The sequence below is a fragment of the Temnothorax longispinosus genome, chromosome 1, assembly GCF_030848805.1.
Source record: "Temnothorax longispinosus isolate EJ_2023e chromosome 1, Tlon_JGU_v1, whole genome shotgun sequence".
NCBI lineage: Eukaryota > Metazoa > Arthropoda > Insecta > Hymenoptera > Formicidae > Temnothorax > Temnothorax longispinosus.
The window spans coordinates 25,772,514-25,792,949 of record NC_092358.1 but is presented as its reverse complement, the minus strand read 5'-3'; the positions used below and the strand labels follow the sequence as shown (position 1 = coordinate 25,792,949).

General features: G+C 37.9%; 3 protein-coding genes across 5 annotated transcripts; 1 reads left to right on the top strand and 2 right to left on the bottom strand.

Annotated features, from left to right (window-relative positions):
- The first annotated feature begins 437 nt into the window (after positions 1 to 437).
- Klp64d (kinesin-like protein 64D) lies at positions 438 to 5,305 on the top strand. Its single transcript, XM_071791768.1, has 9 exons — positions 438 to 595; positions 974 to 1,392; positions 1,593 to 1,783; positions 1,860 to 1,999; positions 2,108 to 2,305; positions 2,495 to 2,886; positions 3,011 to 3,428; positions 3,624 to 3,749; positions 3,924 to 5,305. The coding sequence occupies exons 1-9, from the start codon at positions 581 to 583 to the stop codon at positions 4,059 to 4,061; spliced, it is 2,037 nt and encodes a 678-aa protein (XP_071647869.1). The 5' UTR covers positions 438 to 580; the 3' UTR covers positions 4,062 to 5,305.
- LOC139821054 (lysosomal Pro-X carboxypeptidase) lies at positions 2,397 to 10,324 on the bottom strand. 2 transcript variants are annotated; one of them, XR_011734169.1, is made up of 8 exons: positions 9,967 to 10,324; positions 9,017 to 9,157; positions 7,801 to 8,081; positions 7,159 to 7,316; positions 6,924 to 7,096; positions 6,442 to 6,791; positions 5,939 to 6,185; positions 2,397 to 5,795 (listed from the first exon to the last, which is right to left on the bottom strand). XR_011734169.1 is itself a non-coding variant. In XM_071791782.1 (7 exons), the coding sequence occupies exons 1-7, from the start codon at positions 10,147 to 10,149 to the stop codon at positions 5,993 to 5,995; spliced, it is 1,479 nt and encodes a 492-aa protein (XP_071647883.1). In that variant the 5' UTR covers positions 10,150 to 10,322; the 3' UTR covers positions 2,397 to 5,992. The 2 variants fall into 2 exon arrangements, 1 of the variants encoding a protein (XP_071647883.1); XM_071791782.1 differs by having other exon boundaries at positions 2,397 to 6,185; positions 9,967 to 10,322.
- Positions 10,325 to 10,719: 395 nt separating this feature from the next.
- On the bottom strand, positions 10,720 to 19,166 carry LOC139821011 (uncharacterized). Of its 2 annotated transcripts, XM_071791702.1 has the most exons (12): positions 18,458 to 19,166; positions 16,878 to 17,748; positions 16,376 to 16,464; positions 16,103 to 16,303; positions 15,988 to 16,023; positions 15,494 to 15,733; positions 15,217 to 15,389; positions 14,652 to 15,113; positions 14,213 to 14,535; positions 14,012 to 14,115; positions 12,566 to 13,876; positions 10,720 to 12,496 (listed from the first exon to the last, which is right to left on the bottom strand). In XM_071791702.1, exons 1-12 carry the CDS (start codon positions 18,575 to 18,577, stop codon positions 12,308 to 12,310), a joined length of 4,119 nt encoding a protein of 1,372 aa, XP_071647803.1. In that variant the 5' UTR covers positions 18,578 to 19,166; the 3' UTR covers positions 10,720 to 12,307. The 2 variants fall into 2 exon arrangements, with proteins under 2 accessions (XP_071647803.1, XP_071647811.1); XM_071791710.1 differs by lacking the exon at positions 15,988 to 16,023 and having other exon boundaries at positions 18,458 to 19,165.
- Positions 19,167 to 20,436: the final 1,270 nt, after the last annotated feature.

The window sequence follows — 20,436 nt, the reverse complement described above, 5'->3', positions numbered from 1 at the left end:
AACTTTCTTTAGTTTACATAGGAATAAGTGTGGAAGGATATACTTATTTACAAATGTTTTGTATCATTAATCATAATAATATAGAAAAAAAGTTCATCAAACAATAAACAATTAATAATTATATCCGCGTTAACAAAATATTAACTTAATAAGGTAAAGTAAAATAAGTTAATTAAATTAATCGGAATCGAAATCACCCTAAAAACGGCTATCGTAGTTTATTAATTGCTGTTTATTGCAAAAAGCATGTTGCCTCTTGGCAGACTTTTATAAATTGTCTCTCAAGCGGTAGGTAAAATAGATGCATAAATTATTATACAAAGGTAAGTTAATATAATTGCCGATTGCAATATTATATACCAATAGTAGCTTAATTATCGACAGACTTTATTGACTAGTTGTTTGCCGTTGCAACGAAAAGAGGACCTCTTCATCTGCGGACGGCAGCATCGATCCATTTGTTTACCGAGGTCGTCTGCTAGCCCGACGTTCCCTGACGTTTTTCCGCGAACGTTTGCGAATTATGCTGTGAGAAACGCCCCGCGTTTATGTGACTGCTGCGGGTGAAAACGGATCCGCGATGCCGGGGACCGAAGTTAGTATCATTCTTTACAATAAATCTGTCCTGTCAGGTAGAGAAATAAATTTTGACGTTTTATGACGTTCCCTAACGTCAAGCGCGACAGTAACCGGGACAAGACCTCTGCGACTCATCTAACATCTTATTTTTTATTGATTAAATTCAACATGTATATATAATAACATTAATAATTTATTTGATATATTAGTAGCCGATACTGGTACAGCAATATTTGATCTAAATCCACATTATAGAATCTAATTTTTCTGTTATTTCTCTTTTTGGATTTTACTTTTGGATTTGCCGCAATAAATTTAATTATCTCATCAGAAATCACACATCTTTAGAATGAAGTAACATTTAAGTAACGCATGACATTATTTACATATCCAGGACAGCACGACGGAGCTGGGAGAGATAGAAAATGTCAGGGTGGTGGTGCGAGTTCGGCCGTTGAGCAGCAAGGAGTTTGACACCCACTGCAAGAACATAATAGAGGTGGACGCTCTGAACGCCGAGATCACCGTAGAGAATACGAATGCGGCTCACGGAGAGCCACCGAAGGTCTTTTCCTTCGACGCGGTATTCGACACGGACTCGACCCAGGTGGACATCTACAACGAGACCGCCAGGCCTATCGTGGACAAGGTTCTGCAGGGCTACAATGGGACGATCTTCGCGTACGGCCAGACCGGCACCGGCAAAACTTACACCATGTCCGGCGCCAAAACCTCCCCGCAGGCCAGAGGAATCATTCCAAATACGTTTGCTCACATCTTCGGTCACATAGCCAAAGCTGACGAGAATCAGAAGTAAGGCAACGTATACGCGTCTTGTCGGAAACGAAATATGATAAGGAGTCTTTCGCTGCTTTACGAAATAATATCATTTTTATGATTCTGCAAAACAGAGATACCTTGGGACAGCTTGTATCATTAACACAGTTAAAATACTTTTCTAAGCAGATTGTATTTATTTAAGGTATTAATATATTGATGATTGTTGTTAATAGATTCCTCGTGCGTGCAACATACCTAGAGATCTATAATGAGGAGGTACGAGATTTGCTCGGTAAGGATCAGAATACTCGATTGGAGGTGAAGGAAAGGCCGGACATCGGAGTGTTTGTGAAAGATCTGAGCGGGTACGTGGTGAACAATGCCGACGATTTGGATCGTATTATGTCTCTCGGCAATAAAAATCGTGAGTAACGACGATAGATAACAAATTGATGATGCGTGTAAGTAAAGTAACTAAAAATAATCTTCGACTCGTGCAGGTGTTGTCGGGGCTACTGCCATGAATGTGTCCAGCTCCCGGTCCCACGCGATATTTACAATTACGGTCGAATCTAGTCAGATCGGTGAAGATGGGGAGCAGCATGTGAAAATGGGGAAGCTCCATTTGGTGGATTTAGCCGTACGTGTGTTACTCATATGACATAAAATATGATTTCTTAAATACAAAATTTTTTTCGACACTCCTGAACTTTTTTTCTCTGCTAATTTCATTTATCTCGACTTTTAGGGATCAGAAAGACAAAGCAAGACAAAGGCGACGGGTCAGCGGCTTCGCGAAGCCACTAAGATTAACTTGTCACTGTCCACATTGGGAAACGTAATATCCGCGCTGGTTGACGGACAAAGCTCTCACGTGCCTTACAGAAATTCCAAACTGACTAGATTGCTTCAGGACTCGTTAGGTGGCAATTCGAAAACGTTGATGGTAAAGTGATACAGTATAAACATTTCATTAATTTAATTGTTCTAAGTAATTACGAACATATTACTAGGTTTATAAGTAATAAAATTAGCAATTGTTTTTAGATAGAATTTATTTACTTCAGCTTTACAATAGCAATTGTTTTTTATGTTCACAAGCAATTATAACGAATATTTAATATCGCTGTTGCAGTGCGCAAACATTAGCCCAGCAGATATAAATTACGACGAGACTATAAGTACTTTACGTTACGCGAATCGCGCGAAAAATATCAAGAATCACGCGAGGATCAACGAGGATCCGAAGGATGCTTTGCTTCGTCAGTTCCAAGTTGAGATCGAACAGTTGCGCAAACAGTTGGAGGAGAATGGTGCGGAGCTCTCAGAATCGGAAGATGAATCGGAGGATTCGGACGAATCAAGAGAAACGAAACGAGATAAGAAGGCTCGACGTAGAAGGAGTCAAATAATGTCGGTGGAAGAATTGGAGAACAGAGACACTGACTCGACAGAGAAGGTCGACAAGGCCGAGAGGGACGATAAGAGTCCAGTGGATAAAGACGTCATCGAACTGAAGAAGACTCAGTAAGTTTTTGTCAAAGTATAGAACGAACTAAATAAGATAATTAAATTTGTAATATAAAATGAATAAGTATAGTAAGTGATTTAAGTACAACACTCTCATTAAAATCAAGTGCCTTAATTCCAGGACCGAGAAGGAAGCACTGCGAGAGAAGATGCAGAATTTACAGAATAAAATATTAGTGGGCGGCGAAAATCTGTTAGAGAAGGCGGAGGCTCAGGAACAATTATTAGCTGCCACAGCAGTCGAACTCGAGCAGCGGAAGAGCCGAGAGGAACAATTGAAGAGGGCCATTAAGGCGAAAGAAGCAGAACGCATTGACATTGAAGAAAAGTATTCATCACTGCAGGAGGAAGCGGCTGGGAAAACGAAAAAATTAGCGCGCGTGTACACGATGTTGATGTCCGTCAAGGCGGAGCTGTCCGATCTGCAGCAGGAACACCAAAGAGAGATGGAGGGACTTCTGGAAGGTGTACGGGGAATCGGCAGAGAGCTGCAGCTGCAGAATCTCATTGTGAACCATTATATTCCCGTTCAGTACCAAGTATGTGGAAATATTTTTGCGCAAATTCTTTTGAATAATATTAACAAAAATGAGATAAAAGCTTAAAATTGAAGTTTGCAAACTGGTCAAAACGATGAGTGATAACTAAGGAGTCTGAAAAGCATTGGTCAAAGTTAATCATTTTGCGAATATATAAAATATATTATTTAAATACATCTCTGTGTTATTTTACAGACGATGATCAAGAGATATGTTCACTGGAATGAGGATATAGGCGAATGGCAGCTAAAATGCGTGGCATATACAGGGAATAATATGCGCAAAGCACAGACCGCATCGCCGATAGGGAATAATAAAGACGTAAGATTATCCACCTATCATTTTGTCTTATTAATCTCAGAAAGGAGAGAACGAACTGTTTTTGGTATCGTCCGAAACTGGTTGTCTCTCTTTTACGACCAAAATTTCAGTCATCAGACACTGAATATATATATATATTAATACATAACAACATATAAAAATTTCTCTCTGCAGACAATGCCGCCAGACATGTCGAACATATATCTCTCTTACAACATCGGGACAGACAATACGTTTGTGCAACCGAAGAAAGTGCGAAGCCGTTCTGGCGTTCCCAGACCAACTACCGCACATCGACGTACACCGCACTAAACACGAAGATCTTCGGTCTTTGAATCGCGGAGGTTTATCTTTTCTCACATTTTTGTAGATCCATTTTTTCGGAGACACACGCATCCACGTTTGCGTGAGCAAACGTGCAGTATATTTACTATGTACTCATATCGGTGTGATTAGATAATACACCCGTTTTTCAATATCTCGTATTACTTTTATGATCTCGAGATCTTTTTTTATACATATATGTAACATGTGAGAAAGATGCCTAACAATATCGTGAATACTGTTGAGAATATAATTTAATGCTAATTATAGACACAGTAGATGAATTCGAAACTACTTAAACGCATTCTTTTCGAAGTCACTTTGGAGCACGCCATAAGAAGTATTTTATCCAAAAATATTAATTTTTTTTATTTATAACATAACGTAGTAAGACTATCCCAACACATTTACAAATACTATGTTAAGATATTAGAAATACATTTTCGTGTTAACAATATGCGAGAGAGATTACTCTGGTAACATAGAAAAATAATGAGTCCATTAGAAAAGTGAAAAAACAATGCTGTACCTGTGAAACGAGAAAGATTTGAGAATTCCAGAAAATCGATGTACCTATATAAAAAAATCATGATATCATATTTACATGATATTTGTAGATTCGATTTAAGATCCGACGTTCTTTTAAGAGAAATTTATTCTACATTTAGAAATTCGTATATCTTTGGTAGCTTTATTCGCTTATACTTACTCTCTACATGATTCCTTCGGACAAACTTGGCATAAGAAATTTACATAAAGCGATAAAAAGATAAACTAGGAGTTATACAGCGCATATATTTATAATTAATGTCGAGTATATGTCGAATTATCACGATAGCGTTACGAATTTTTATTTGATAAAATAGCCATTTTTATGTGCTATAGTGATATTAGATTCGTGACAAAAGATTTTAGACAACGCAAACGTCTGAAAGATATTGTGAAAATGTCCGAAAAGATCGGATGTTCTTCAAATACGTTTTAGACTTTCGCGTTGTGTGAAAACGTTTTATACTCTCTCGTAGATCTTTTAGAATGCCCGATGAGATATGTGCATTTATTATTTACTGTGATACCGAAATGCTTTCGCGTATATTTTAGGTTGAGTTTTTACCAACGATTTGTTTAGCATTATAAGCTGATTCACGGCAGCGTTGAATATTTATTGTTGTCGCGGCGTACGTGTTTTGTTTTTGTATTTTTAATTTGAAAAATAAAGAGGATGAATCTAATTAGCGGTAAAGCTCTTTTAATCAACCTAACTGGCTCATAATCATTATAATCGTCATGACAATACCCCATCATTCGTTTTGGTCAAATTAAGCGTCAAAACGTTTCGACCAGAAGTTTTGGTCCTTCTAAATTGATATAATTTTGATCCTTATATATATATATATATATATATAAATAAAAATATATATTATTTTTATAAATTGTTTTTTTTAGTATTTGTCGCAATAAATTCTCTATATGTATATAAGCATCCTATTTAAATTTCTCTGTAGAGAATTTATTGCGACAAATACTAAAAAAAAAACAATTGATACAAAGAGAATGAATTTCAACCAGCAAGTAGTGCGATTCTGTAACTCGTTATGCGTCGTTATATGCTCATAACGATAGTTGCGCAGCTTTTTTTCCATAGTATACTTGTGCAACGACAAAACATAACGATACCGACACTGTCGTTAAGAGTTACAGAATAGGGGTACAGGCGAGTTAGGCCCGATTGTTCCAACCTGTTGGTAAACTAACTAATAATTAAATCATATATATGTCTTTGTTCATCCTTTACATTAGACAAAGATAGACATATAATTTAACTATTAGTTAACTTACCAACAGGTTGGAACAACCGGCCCTTAATTCGATAATCTCGTGAACTTCTTTCATTGCACCGAATTTTAAAAGTTTCCTAATCAATATTCTTCGATCCACTTGGTAATTGAGTGTCGATGGAACTTACGCGTCAACAGAACGCTGTACGGATCTTTACTGTTAGTCGCTCGTAAGTCGAGATGATGAGCGGCATCTGGCATCAACATCGAAATTACCGACTCGGATAAATTGCGCAGCACACCTCCGCTCGTCCATGGATCCAGCAATCCGTTGCTGCAAAATAAAAGGAAGAATTGAGTTCATTGGCGAACAAGCAATGTAGAAGCAAAATTAAAATAATATAAATAAATCAAATTAAAATAAAGTAATCAAAGTAGAAGTGTAAAAAGATTCATATTACTAGAAAAGATATAAAATTAAAAATATAAAATAGGAACAAAATATGGAAAATAAAATTGGAAACAGGCTCACGTACAAAAGATGCGAGAAGATCAGATATTTGCTTATAGATATCGTTTTTTTCATATACCTGAAAACAATGTTACTTGCGCTGGTAAAATTCTCGCAGCCGTATTGCTCACAAACTAGATAAGGTTGTGATGATACAGAATATCTTTTGAAACAGGTATTATTATAATCTCCAATGTTCCATTCCGCCGGCTCGAACATATCGTTGATGCCATCGGTACATATTGGCATCACCATTTCCGTGCACGACTGATAACCCCATCCTTGATCGGCGTCCAAACCCGGTGCCGCATTCATGGAAATACAGCTCGTTTTACCGGTATAATTTGTATATACACTGATAGCTCGGTAAAGTGCCGATAACAGCGGTTTTCCCGTCAACGATGCATTTGTCAGATGTTGACAGAAAACCTGAGCGATAATAAATATGTAAATTATCAATTTTGGAATCTTCAAATTGATCTTGATTGAAATATATAATTATTCTATGGGTGAATCTATGGGTGAAGGAAAGTTTACGATTATAACATTCAAAATGCTCACGTTAATTGGATTACCCGGTAGCGGCGCCAAGAAGTCAGCCTCGTACGGATAATTGATCATGGCCAGGTTTATGTAGACCTCCTGCAAGAAATCTTTCAGCGTCTTGACATGCTCCGCAGTTTTCAGCGGCTCGCACAGTTTCCAATTGTCTGACAACCACTTTTTGCCGTCGTCTAAAACATAAGAAGGGCAAAAATAAGAGAATTGACGGATTATTGGAGTACTGTTTCGTTACCATTTGAAGTCACATTGCTAATCGTACTCCACGCCCTCCGGATAAGCTTTGGGCACGTTGGATTCACGGCGCGATAGTCCGAGGTTGCTATCCGAGCGAACGCCTCGCATTCCACAATGCCCGTAAACTGCAGAATCGGTGCAGAGGCCGCAATCGCGCTGCAATGCATCAATAATATTGTTTAATATTATATATGTAATATATGTTTAATATTATGTATGTAATATTATATGTTTAACCCGATAAGTTGCCGTTCAAACGAATGCGCACTATTGCTGACAAAGGATATTACTTTGTATATATGTATCTTGCCTCATGTTATACATATATTATCATTATTATATACACATAGAGTTTTGAATATCAAAATATGTAGTTCTCTAGAATATCAAGATAATTCTCTTATTTTAAATCTTTCGCACTCTTTCCTATGGATTTATTACATCGCAGTATTTAATTCTAAAAAGGTAAGCAAAATCGAGCTATGAAATATAATCTACACTAACACAGCACCGATCTTTAAATATAGAATAAATACATATTCAGATATATTTAATATTAAGATAGGTATATATATCTTCCCTTATCAGTGCTCTTAGTCATACAAACAAGATACCGTTATCGTCCTGCGATAAAACATACCCCTGAACAACGTGAGGATACTTCATGCGCATCCAAGCGCTGAGCATACCACCGTACGAGCCACCGAAAGCTATGACTGGGCTGCGCTTATATCCTTGTTGCGACTTCAGATGCCCGATAAGCTCCACGTAATCGGCTAGAGCTTGCTGGGACGTCAGATAGCCAAGATGCTGCGGATCCGCGAAGGACCGGTTCCCATAGGGCAGCGATTCGCCATAGTAACGGTGTTCGGCGAATACTACCAACGCGCCGAATTGCGGTGCGATTTCCCATAGGAAGCCCTACCGGAATATATCAAGCTCGTTCTTAAAGAATCGAAATGGGGCAACGCACAGAAGGCTAAAAACTGATATTTACTAAATATTCGGTCGATTTACAATTTGCAACTTTCTCATCGCTAATTTAATATATTAACTTTAATTTTGAGATTTATTTAATAAGACGAAAGATATGGATCATTTATCTCGATTGATAATCATAATTTAATCAATTAGAATTAAATCATGATGAATTTATTTTGAAATTGATGTAACGAAGAAGAAAACAGGAACAAATCTTATTTGTCAAATATTATATATAGTCTTCTGTAATCTCTATTCTACGGTTTATCAAGTATTTTATTGTAGTATAATGCGGCATAGTAACAAATCGACCTTCGGTCGCGGAATATTTTCGTGCCCGCTTCACGACAAGAGGATTAGTCTTTTGTTAGATAGTTTTTTTGTTAAAGAAGCAACGCGGCCCGGCAACGGGTGAACAGCTTCTACAACTCAGTCGTCAGGTCGTCAGTCCTGCAACGATCGCCGTAAGAGACAGTCCTTCTCGATTTTACGGATTCTGTACCAGTTTATAATAAATCCTGACTATTATAAAGTGTCTCATTTAACGAGTGGCTTAATCCCCTTACATTATTAACTTTATTTTAGTATTTTATTATCAACGATACTAACTATTCTACATTTTATTTACAATTTCTTTGTAAAAAAAAAAAGAAATATTAAAGTAATATTAAACAAAAGTTTTTTCTACAATTAACACATTTATGTATTACAGCATAATCGATAATCTTAGAAATATGTTTATTAACGCGATATCGCATTACGATAAAAACATCAGTACTTCCGCGGGTTAGTTAAGTCAAATGTACAGTTAATTAAGCCGATAAGGCGATATCGCGTATCAATAATCGTGCCCATAAACAGCTGACCGCTCTTACCGTATTCTCTGCGAAAATTTCGATACTGCCTTCGTTCCCGGTGTAGAAGAATATAGGGGGGTTCTCCGTTTTTCGCCAAGTGTCGTTTATGAGATATCTCAATTTGAAAGTGTCCTGTACGGCGAAACTGAAGTGATCCACCTTGAGAAAACGTATCGTAAAATTACCAACAGCAATCGAATTTACTTTCATTGACGTTAACAGCTACTTTTGATAATTATCAGCGTTGCATTTAACAGAAATTAGTAATAACTAGACATCGGATTTTTATGTAAAACTGCATATTTTTTTAATAGAAAGCAGATTAGGAAGTAAGATCAAAATAGAATTCTGTCTTATCGAAAAAGCATTCTAAAAATGCATATTTATTTATTTAATTATGCATATTGCGCATATTTGTATATTTTGTGCGTATTTATATATTTTTGCATGTTTTCAGCATGTCATATAGAAATATGAGATTTAAAAAATATAAGATCTAATAGAAAACATATTGGTATATGTTGCAGGATAAATATGTTGGATATTATGAATAATCTAAATTTCTTAGGTATTAATTGCTTTTCCAATAATAAATTTCTACATAAAAAATCCAATGTCTAGTAATTATTAGTTAACACGTTCCACGCCGTTTTCGTACATTCAGGCCGTATGCACTACACTACAATGTCAATCTCTATGCTATACATTAATTTAATTGCATATATGTATAATGAATCGATCAATGATATATTACGAAATATTTTGTAATGGTGTATGTTTACATTGAAAATATTAAACGGCGTGAATGGAAAGTTCAGCGTGAGTCACCGCGTGTTTTAATATACAATTAATTATCAGTGTGATTTATAATTAACAGAAATTATAGCAATAATTATCTCGCAAGTGGTATAATTTAGGTACAATTAATCATTTTTTTCAAATGGTAGAAAAAATTAGCGACAACTCACGCGCACGTCGAGCGTCTTGATCTCGTATTTATATCGGGTGTTTCGCGGTGACGACGGCGCGTCATGATTGACGGCCCGGCTCGCCGTGGATTCACTTGGAGGACTTCGAGATGTTGTCAGCTGGACCGTCGACCGGCACAGCGCGACCACGGCACAGAGCAGCAGCAACGTCCGTAGGCACATAATGCAATCACGTGGAGGTCCACGTTCTCACTGTAACGCGTTCGAACTGAACAGTGTTCTCGCTCGACTCTCGGAAGAATGCTCCGTGCTCCGGCTCCGCTCCGTCCCGCTTCGTCCGGCTCCACTCCATCCGGCTTCTGTCTCCGCGACCTGCGGTCCTGCGCAACTCGGCGTATACGGGGTGTCGCGGAAGGAACGGGTCGGCTCCGGCAGTATCTGCTTTGTCGCGTTGCGTCGTTTTACGAACATACATATATATATTCGTAAAATGGATTTGTAACGTTGAAACGTAAAATAAGATTACATATGTATCCTTTTAATTATATATAATCTTCTTTTATGTATATAAAAAATTTACAAACATAAATTTATTTATAATATAATTTATAATTAATTATACATGTAAATTATTATTATATATAATTATTTATAATTAATAAATAATTTTTGTATATTGTAAAATTTCTCTCTTATATGTATAAATTTTTCAGTTTTAACGTTAACGTTACGAATTTTTTTTCACACGTAAAAGAAAAATTGTCGGAATAAAGTAACGCAACGACAATACACTTCGACAGCGACATAAATTCTTTATTACAAAAAATAAATTAATTCACTCTACATACAAAAATACAATAACTAATTAATATTAATAATACTTCTCTACATCCAGTGGCGACACTGGTGAACTAATGTTTACTTATTTTACGACATGCGACGCATCGATGCCGGTCAATAATCTTACCAAGATCTTCACTACGAGAGATATACACAGGGATTTGATTTATATTATACTCCGCGATTCTTACAAGCCGATACGTAATTGGCCATTCACTGAGATTGCACACAATTGCGTAATAAAATATTATAGTAATATAAAAATAGTAAACCGAGAGATAGAGAGAAAGAAAGAGAAAAACGAGGAGAGAAGGGGGAAAATTGATCGAATTTTTGGCTTCGCCATCGAATTTGTTCGTTCGATGGCGAATAAATTTCTCGTCAAATTTTCGGGGGAAAAAAGATACGAACTTACGCTTCAGATCTAATTGTTACTTAAATGTCATTTTTAAATCATTTAAGATTAAGGAGATAACATAGATTTTGTTACTCAGTCCACTATCTAACGCGCTACAAAATTTAATACAATCCGTACTTCGTCTAATTACAAGACATGTCATATACAAAACAAGTTTCTAAAAGTTATACTTTGTACAATTTCGATATCATTCCTGCTTCTTCTAGCGCGCCGTAGGCACAAAATATAAACAGAAGCCATTATGCTCGAGAATAAACGTTGATAGAGCAACGAGATAATTTTCAATTCGCTACGCGGGAGAGAAAGAAAGAGAGAGAGAGAGAGAGAGAAAGACAAAGGGAGGATGAAAATTGTTTTTCTTAAAGTCTATGGTTTTGATTTTCTCTCTTTATCGCGCTTACTTTCGTAAGAGGAAAAAAGAGGGAAAGATCCGACAGAGAGATCCAGTCTTGCATATTATGTCATAATAATGCTCAGCGGAAACATGTGACTAAAGCTTTTCCTTTTGTTCGCGACGTGTAACCGTTTCGCCTCGCAGACGATTTATAAAATAGTGATACAATAGAACATCTCTATTCTTGTTCCCCTTTATCGCGAGTCTCTCTCTATTCTGGAACAGTCGTCCTTGTGTAAACTAGAATTCTCTTGCGCCGCTCTTTCTCTACATATTTGTTGCATGACCGGGTGATATAGAATGAGAAAGAAAGAATAAAGAGATAGTTCGGTCCCGATGATTTTCCAGAATAGAGACACTATTGTACACGATACTGGTTAATATAAAAACGATTTCTTCCTACCGACTAATACTATGCATATCATTATATTATGATTAATTAGATTGTACTTCAGATGTTTATAGCTTTAGAGCTACATTATAGCGTCCGCCGCTTTGTCGAGACTCGAGATTGGCAAGCAAACGCGGTAATAATTTTACCGGTATTGTTGTATTTACTTACACGTATATTGGTCCCTAACATAAAACTTCACTAATAAACCGTTGTACAATAATGTGCTTTAAATTAAAGACGAAGAAGGTATCTAGCCTCTGTAACTACCGTTTTATCTTAGCCGGAGGAAAGCTATTGCATATATTTAAAGAATACTTAGTACGTACTTCAACATTTATCTTTGTACTTCAGTCATTTGTTTCATTTTTTCTGCATGCTGATGCTCAAGTTTCTTGGCTTTCGTGGCGTACTGCTCGTCGTGCGTCCGAAAGTTTTGTTGTGCTTCTTTGATGGCCTTTTTGTATCCTTCCTCAATACGTTTACATTCACGCGACAGAAACTCCCGATTCTCCTCCGCATATCTCTAAAATTCGAACATGTCATACGCCTATATAGAAAAATAATCAATAAATGCTGGTTCTCGTATACACACCTTGTAATTGTCCGCGGTCTGTTTCGCTTTTTGATATTTGCTCCTCACATGCTTCTGTTTGTCCAGCAACCTCTTGAGCTCACTGCTCAATTTTTTCTCGGTAGATTTCAGCTTCTTTATCTCCTCGTCTTTCTCTTTCTCCTTAGCTTGACTCTCTTTTAGTTCAGCGATCCATTTGGTCATTATCTCGGTCATGTAGTTTCTGTCCTCCTCAACTTGATTCTCCTTCATCTTCAAATCCTCCTTCAGTTTCTCGATGTGCAGCCTTCGCTCTTGCAGCTCTTGGTTGTACATCTTTAGCTTACTTCCTATGATTTGAGTGACCTCCATCTTCTCAGCCAGTATCCTATTCTGCAGAGTTTCCATCTGCCGATCCTTCTCGCTGCACTGTTTTTGCAATTCTAATATAGTAGTTTTATACTTTCCCTCCAACTCTTCCAGCTCCTTTCTATTCTGCTCTCCGATCCCTCTGAGCTCCTTCGCTACTCCCTGCTCCATCTCTTCCCGCACTTCTTTCGCCATGATCTCTCTCATTTTCTGAAAGTCCGTACTATCGCTCGTACTACGAGGAGACAGATTCAATTCCATAGACATTTTATTCTGGCTCTTGACATATTGCTCGAATTGCTTGGCTTGATTTCGCAATTTCATCACCAGCTGATCTCTCTCGTCTTTTATCCTCTCGAAATCTTTTAACAGTCTGCCCAGTTCTTCGTCTTTGCTTCGTAGATCCTGCTCGAGCTGTTGTATCCTCTGTTCCAGCGCCGCTGATTCGTTCGCGCGTCCCTCTTTCGAGTTATTTAGCCTGGATAATTGTGCGACTATATCTTTGTAACGCGAAAGTTCCTTCTCTAACTCACTCTTCGAATTTAATGTATTTTCACCGCTTTTCCGTAATTTTCCCTCGAAGCTACCAACTTTCTTTCTCATGTCAAAAAGTTCTGTTTCTAGTTCAGAGATCTTCTTTTTACAAGTGTTTCTCTCACCGAGCAGACTATCGCATTGATTTTTCAGTGTCTCGTTCTCCGCTTGAAACCGAGCAATTTTTAACTTTACATCATCCGAGTCTTCCAGCTTCGCGGTGCGTTTCAAATTTAATATTTCCAAATCTAATTTAGAAACTTTTGCGAGAAGATCCTTTCTCTCACTGGCAATTTTCTCGTATTTCTTCTTCCACGTTTCCTGCGTGATCTCCATTTGTGCTATTTTCAATTTAGCATCATTCAACTCGGTTTGATAATCAGATAATTTTTTCTGTTCTTGCACAGCGATTTGAAGTTTCTCTTCCAAGCGTTTGCAATCTTCCTCCAACTATAATAAAACGGATTAATATTATTCAGAAGCATAAAGAACAGATATTTCAATAAAATATAATTGAATCTCAATTATAACAACTTTTCGTACGATTTCAAAGTTTTGAAAAGCTTGTAAAGATTTATTTCATACCTGATTAATTTTTTCTAAATGTTCAGAACAATGATCCGGCAGAAGAAAACTTATTTCTTGATTCGGGTGCGCATTTCTTAGTTCGTGTAACGCTTCTTCTTTCGCTTAAAATAAAATATTGATTAATTTAAAACAAACTTTCTTTGCAACATTTATTGAAGCTTTCCATACAAGATATTTCGCCTTCCACTTTATACCTACCTCTTTCTATTTCTAAATGTATTTTTTTTACATGATCCTCCTTTTTTCTTCTTTCGTGCACCAGATCTTTTTCCAATTCGATTATTTTACTTTTGAAATCCTCGCATTCCTTAGTCAACCTATCACACAGTTTAACCTGTGTTTGTAATTCGCTTTCCAACTTCTCTACGTCTTTCTGATGCAATTCCATTGCAGCGTATTTATTTTTCAGCGTTTGAATTTCATTTTTATGCTCGTTTATTAATTGTTCTTTCGTCCCGCATACATCTATGTACAATTCTTTTACACGGTTTAACTCTTTTTGCGTTTGCTCTAGTTGTACACTAGAAATAGAAATTCCATTTGTACACATGTACATTATCATCACAATACTTATCAATAACATTTTTATCAAATTATATAAATAATGATTGAAAGCTATTACAAAAATAATACTTACGATAGTTGTACTATTTCCATCTGTGCTTCTTGCTTCACTCTCTCCACGGCTTTAGCATGTATCTCCAGGTACTCTTTATTATACTCATCGATAGCTTCCTTTTCTTGTTGCTCCATAGTCTCCTGATGCATCTTTCTAAGTTCCTCCTGATTAACAGCTACAGCCTCCTCTAATTTCTGTTCCAAATTAATCTTCTCATCGCGTAACAACTCACACTGCTTCCTCACGTCATTCAAGTGATCCGAGAGTTTCTGTATTTTAGCATTTGCTTTCATGGCCTCGTCTGTTAATACAGATTTTAATTCTTGCTCCAATTCGTTAATTCGTTTGGCATACCGTGCCGCTTCCTGGCGGCATGTGTCAGCTAATGTCAAAGCTTTGTTTAAGTCCTTTTCTTTTTGTGATAGAGTATTCTCCAAACGGGTTATTTCTTTTCTCTTTACAGCTTGACCAGCCAAACATCTAAACAAAAATAGTAGTGCATTGAAAAATTAACGACAAGATAACATCATATTTAATTAGGAAATAAAGATTTAACCGAGAAATATATTTAAATGACATTTACCTATGTAATTCATTTCTCAACTTATTTGTAACGTCATCAACAGGTATCGTTTTTGACTTATTATAAAGTTCACCTAATTTCATCTGTCTAATCGAGTCGGATTCATCCTCCAGAGTAGTAGCTAATAACGAATCGTATTGCGCTACGTCACTTTTAACTTGCTCCAGTTTATTCTACAAATAAATAATGTAATATAAAATTTCATCAAAAAAATCAATTTCTTATAATTAACGTAATCTATATTCCAGAAAGATTGGCGTAGAATTTTATAAAATACCTGCAACTCTTGTACGGTTTTATGCAGTTCTTTCTTTTCTTGAGTCAACATTTTCACTTGCGCTTGCAACTGCATCACCTGCTGAACGTTACTGGTGGCCATGAGATCGCCACATTGAGTTTGACTGTCTTGCAACGCTTGCGCCAATCGATTCATGGTGTCACCCTTCTCTACCATAAGAGCTTCATGTTCTCTTCGTGCATCATCCAATTTATGTTGAAGCGCGACACATGATGTTTCCTATTAAGAATTAAATAATATAAATTAAATAAAACTAAATTAAATGTATGAATTATACTTACAAAAATTTATAAAACAATGAAAAAAAAATGAAAGTTTATTATAATTAAAAAAAATTAAACGTCTAAACGACTCTAAAAATTTACCAAATCTGTGCATATAAAAAACTGTGTCGAAATGTAAGTTATAAAAAAAGATCAAAAATAGTTTTTTTTGCAATTATGTAATTACAAAAATAATCAACAGAGACTTGCCCAAACATTATTGTTGCCAATATCCTTATTGAGCAGCTATGGCAAATATGATTATAGGGAGAATACGTATGTGAAATGTATATCTATAATTTACAAGCAAAGAATTTGATAATACCTTATCGTTCAATTTTTCCGTAAGAACGTCTATCTGCCTCTGCATATTTTTCATCTCTACCGCGTGCTTTTCCTGCGCCTGCTTCAAAAACTTCTCGTGTGTCTTGTCATTCGTTTGCAATACCTGTACTCTTTCCAGTACAGCAATCTTTTGTTGCAAATCCATGACAGAGCCCCTTGCGATATTTAGTTCTTCCGTTATCTATAAAAACAATTTTTTTTAACATTGGTGGATTTAATATCAATAAGAATAGAATATAAATATGTATTTTACTTTGTGATTTGTCTTTTCCAACACCGCATTCCTCTCTTCCAGAGATTTCATTTGATTTTGCAGATCAACTATCTCGGCCTTGGCATCGACTAAAAAAATTAAAGACTCAAAATAAATTGACAAAATAAACGTCACCCCATTGGGATGACATGTGGCTCAGTCAGCTTGTAATCAGTGGATTCTGGGTTCGATCCCGATTCTCATCCCATATATGTCCCATATATCTCAGTTTTATAAGCGGATGATTAGAGAGTTGAAGGATATGAGTAGAAGAGTATAAAGGAACGATAATTTATTTCGGGAATCCACATTCATAATATCAATGTGATTCATAATAATATCAATGTGAATCATAATATCAACGTGATATTATATTGCTAAGCGTACAAAATGTTAAATTAATATTACTTTGACGAAGACTGTTTGATAATATCGTCAATAATGCTAATTAATGTCAGTATTTTCTTGAAAGTTTTAAAGGACTTGACGATCTTTTCCTTACCCAATGCCTCTTGCGCTTGATTCCTCGATATGTTAGTTCTATCGACTTCCGCCTGTAACAGCATCAATTGCCTGCTCATCTGACTCTTCTCGTCTTCCTTTTCCAGCTGCAACTGCTGCAGCTCTTCCGTCAAGCGATTGATCTCCCTCATTCTGACCATATACATTATTTCCAATTGCTCCTTGCTATCATACTCCGCCGTTTTGTATGCCGCGTCGTCGTCTATTGGCCTGCCATTCGGACTAGTCTTATAGCAATGATTCATGTGATCCGAGGTAGCGTTGTCGCCTCCGCCAAACTCATGAATCTGCTTACTTTGTACATTATTTTCATACGCGTCGTTAATACCGTTATTGGAGTATTTCCTGGGTACGTGAGTATTGTAATGATTGGATGGGGTCTCGTAGTTGTGAGGATAACTTTCACCGAACGTACACTCCTCGGCCGCCTGCGGGTGTACCATCTTGCGGGGATATCCGGTTGGCGGTTTCGCTAATTCGTACGGCGTATTCAACACGGTGTTGTTGCTGTCGTTGAATCTGTTGTTGCCGTACGGCGTCCCCGTTTGCCTGTACAAATCGAGGTCGGACTGCGTGGTCCCACCGCCGGTCTCGGAGTCGGATCTATGATTCGTTATCACATCGCGATCGTAACTGTTCAGATTATCCACGCGATCGTAAACACCAAATTCCTTCTGCAGATGCACCTGACCTTTGGCAGGCGTAACCGAGTCCAGGCCAGAGTTGACCGTCGTATCGGTATGGTCAACCGTGTCTCTGGTGTTGTCATTCTGATAATGACTGCTATTGATGGAGCTGACGTCGTCGTCATTTTCCAAATCGTCAAACTCCTTGTTCAGGCGGTCCCGAATCTGAAAGAATAACAAATACATTAAATTCCTTTTTGTTTATGCTCCTTTACCTTTTATTGCAAAGAGTAAAAATCTTCTAAAGCCTTGATCAGACTACGAATTGGGATTGAGATTGGATTGAAATTTGACCAATTAAAGCAAAGTTCACTAAACTTGAAGTTAGTTTTCTTTATTCTGATTGATTAAATTTCAATCGAATCTCAATCCCAATCCGTAGTTCGATCACAGCTTAAGATTGCATGCAATTTTATACATAATTTCTCCTATCATGTAGGACAATATGTGCCATATGTCAATGTATCTTAATCTATCAATATATCATAATGTCAGTGTATCATATACGTTAATATATCATGATATATCAATTTTTCTGATAAAATCATGCGGTATCATTGCAAACTTTCATCCGCTCTCTTCCATCAATAATAAAACTGTTCAACGGAGGAAGAATCCTCTACACAGGGAGTCCCATACAATGTTCAGATTGTTCTCCTAGCACAGAGGATAGCGGTATATCTCGAAAAATTTCTCCGCGCCAAAATACTACTACTAGTGGGCCTTGCTCATCGATTTCCACCTTCTCCGCGCGATGCAACGCAACGATACAGACATCCTCGTGCGAGATATCCGCAGGCAAGGATTTCCGCGCGAGTATATCTTTCCAAGCCAAAAGGTACATCTCCACGCGGGGGAAAACGTGCGGCGTTACCTCCTCGTTGAGTCGCCTCTTGTCCTCCTGCTCCTCGTCCTCCTCGAGTCTCTGCGCCACCGTGTTCAGCTGTATGCTCTCCGAGCCCTGGAACAGGCTCAGCCCCGGGCCCGCCTCCATGCCCCGGGCTAGCTCTCGCTCGTGGCCGGGCTCTCACGACGGACTCACGGCTCTCACGGACGCGTCTATTTTGCGCAGCATATTGTTGTTTATAACGCCATAACATAACCTAGACGCAACAAGTGGGTCACGGTGCGTACACACGGTATATTACGTCGCGGCGGCGCGGGCGGGGGCGGTGACGGTGGCGGCGGGCCCCGCTATCGCGTCGCGACGACGGGGGTTACTGGAGGGTACGCGTCGCAACGCGCACATCCCTCGCGGGGAATCCACGGGCGTGATTGCGGAATGCCGCGGCTGTGTTGCTGCTGCGGACGCGGACGCTGCTGCGCGCGATTACTCGCACCCCACGCCGCCGTATATACCACGCACATACGCGAGAATCCTCGGAGCGCGCGCGCTTGTAAACAATCCGCGGAGAGTCGGTCTCGCGCGCGAGCGGTATCAAGCGGTATATCGTAGTACGTACGGGAGGCCCGTATATTGCCCGTACGCGGAAATGGGCTCCCGCGGACCGTCGCTCGACTCCGATTGGCTCGACTCCGCCGCTTGACAGTTATCACCAGCTATCACTAGAGCGCGACCGCCCATTTAGCGCCTCCAGTTTCGAACGTCCTTCTTGAAATAACTAGAGAGGATAGAGTTATAGCTTATTAGTATTTTTAATTAAATATTTATGTACTTAAACGTATATGTACTTTAACTCTTTAATAAAAATATAATCTTCAGATGTTTTCGAATCTTATGTTACCTCTTCCATTGCAGGCAATATGCAGCAACAATTTTGATTTAATTGTTATATCAAGAATTTATTCTGTTTGACAAATTTCATAAAATAATAAAACTCTATTATTATAAATAATTATACATTATAGGCTAATAGATTTTTCATCATCAAAATATAATATTTCACCGAATTATAATTTCGATCAAGAATTGGCTATCAGACTACTTCAGTATCGGATCAAGAATTTTTATTTCCACTTTATAAAATGGAAAACTGAGCGAGAAAGCGCGTTTTTGCCTGCGCGCGGTTAATTAGTGTGGTATTTGGTAGGGCACATGCGGCCGCCACAAGACCCCCTCACGGCCCCCTATCTAGCACGATATCCAATATCCACGGACAGTACGTAGGCCAGTCAAATTAGACATTGAGGTCTCAAGTGATGCGAACTTTTTTATTCCTTTTTAGGCGTGTTGGGGGTGTTTAGAAAAGCTTATTTCTGAGTTGTCGTATCATTTGACCCAGTGCTTTTTGAGGGGGGAGAGGGAGAACCTAAATTTTTGCGGTTTTTTGCATTTATCTCGTTTCGATTAATAGATAGCATTTTTTCGCTCCTGAGAAAGTTGTAGAGCTTGAAAAAACGAAGAAAATGAGCGGTGACTCGTTCCGATTCGTCCAAAATTGAGCCCAGGGGAGCATCCGGAAGTCGCGCGTGTCGAGCCGAGCGTTCGGAACTCGGCGCGTTTTTCGCTTCTATCTCTTTTCTGATAAATGCAATGTTATTACTACATTATGAATATATTTATTTACAATTAAACATTTAAGTGCGCAATAATTAATGTAACTGAACACTTTCTTAAATTAAAATGACTATTTCGTGCCGATCACATGACTTTCGGGCTCTCTACTGTATGCAATTTTCAATGAATTTCGATGTAATGTGCGGCTAATGGTAGGTATTTTCATCCTCTACAAGTTTTATAGTAGTCATTTTTCGATTGCATTTATCAGAAAAGAGACAGAAGCGAAAAACGCGCCGAGTTCCGAACGCTCGGCTCGACACGCGCGACTTCCGGAGGCTCCCCTGGGCTCAATTTTTGACGAATCGGAACGAGTCACCGCTCATTTTCTTCGT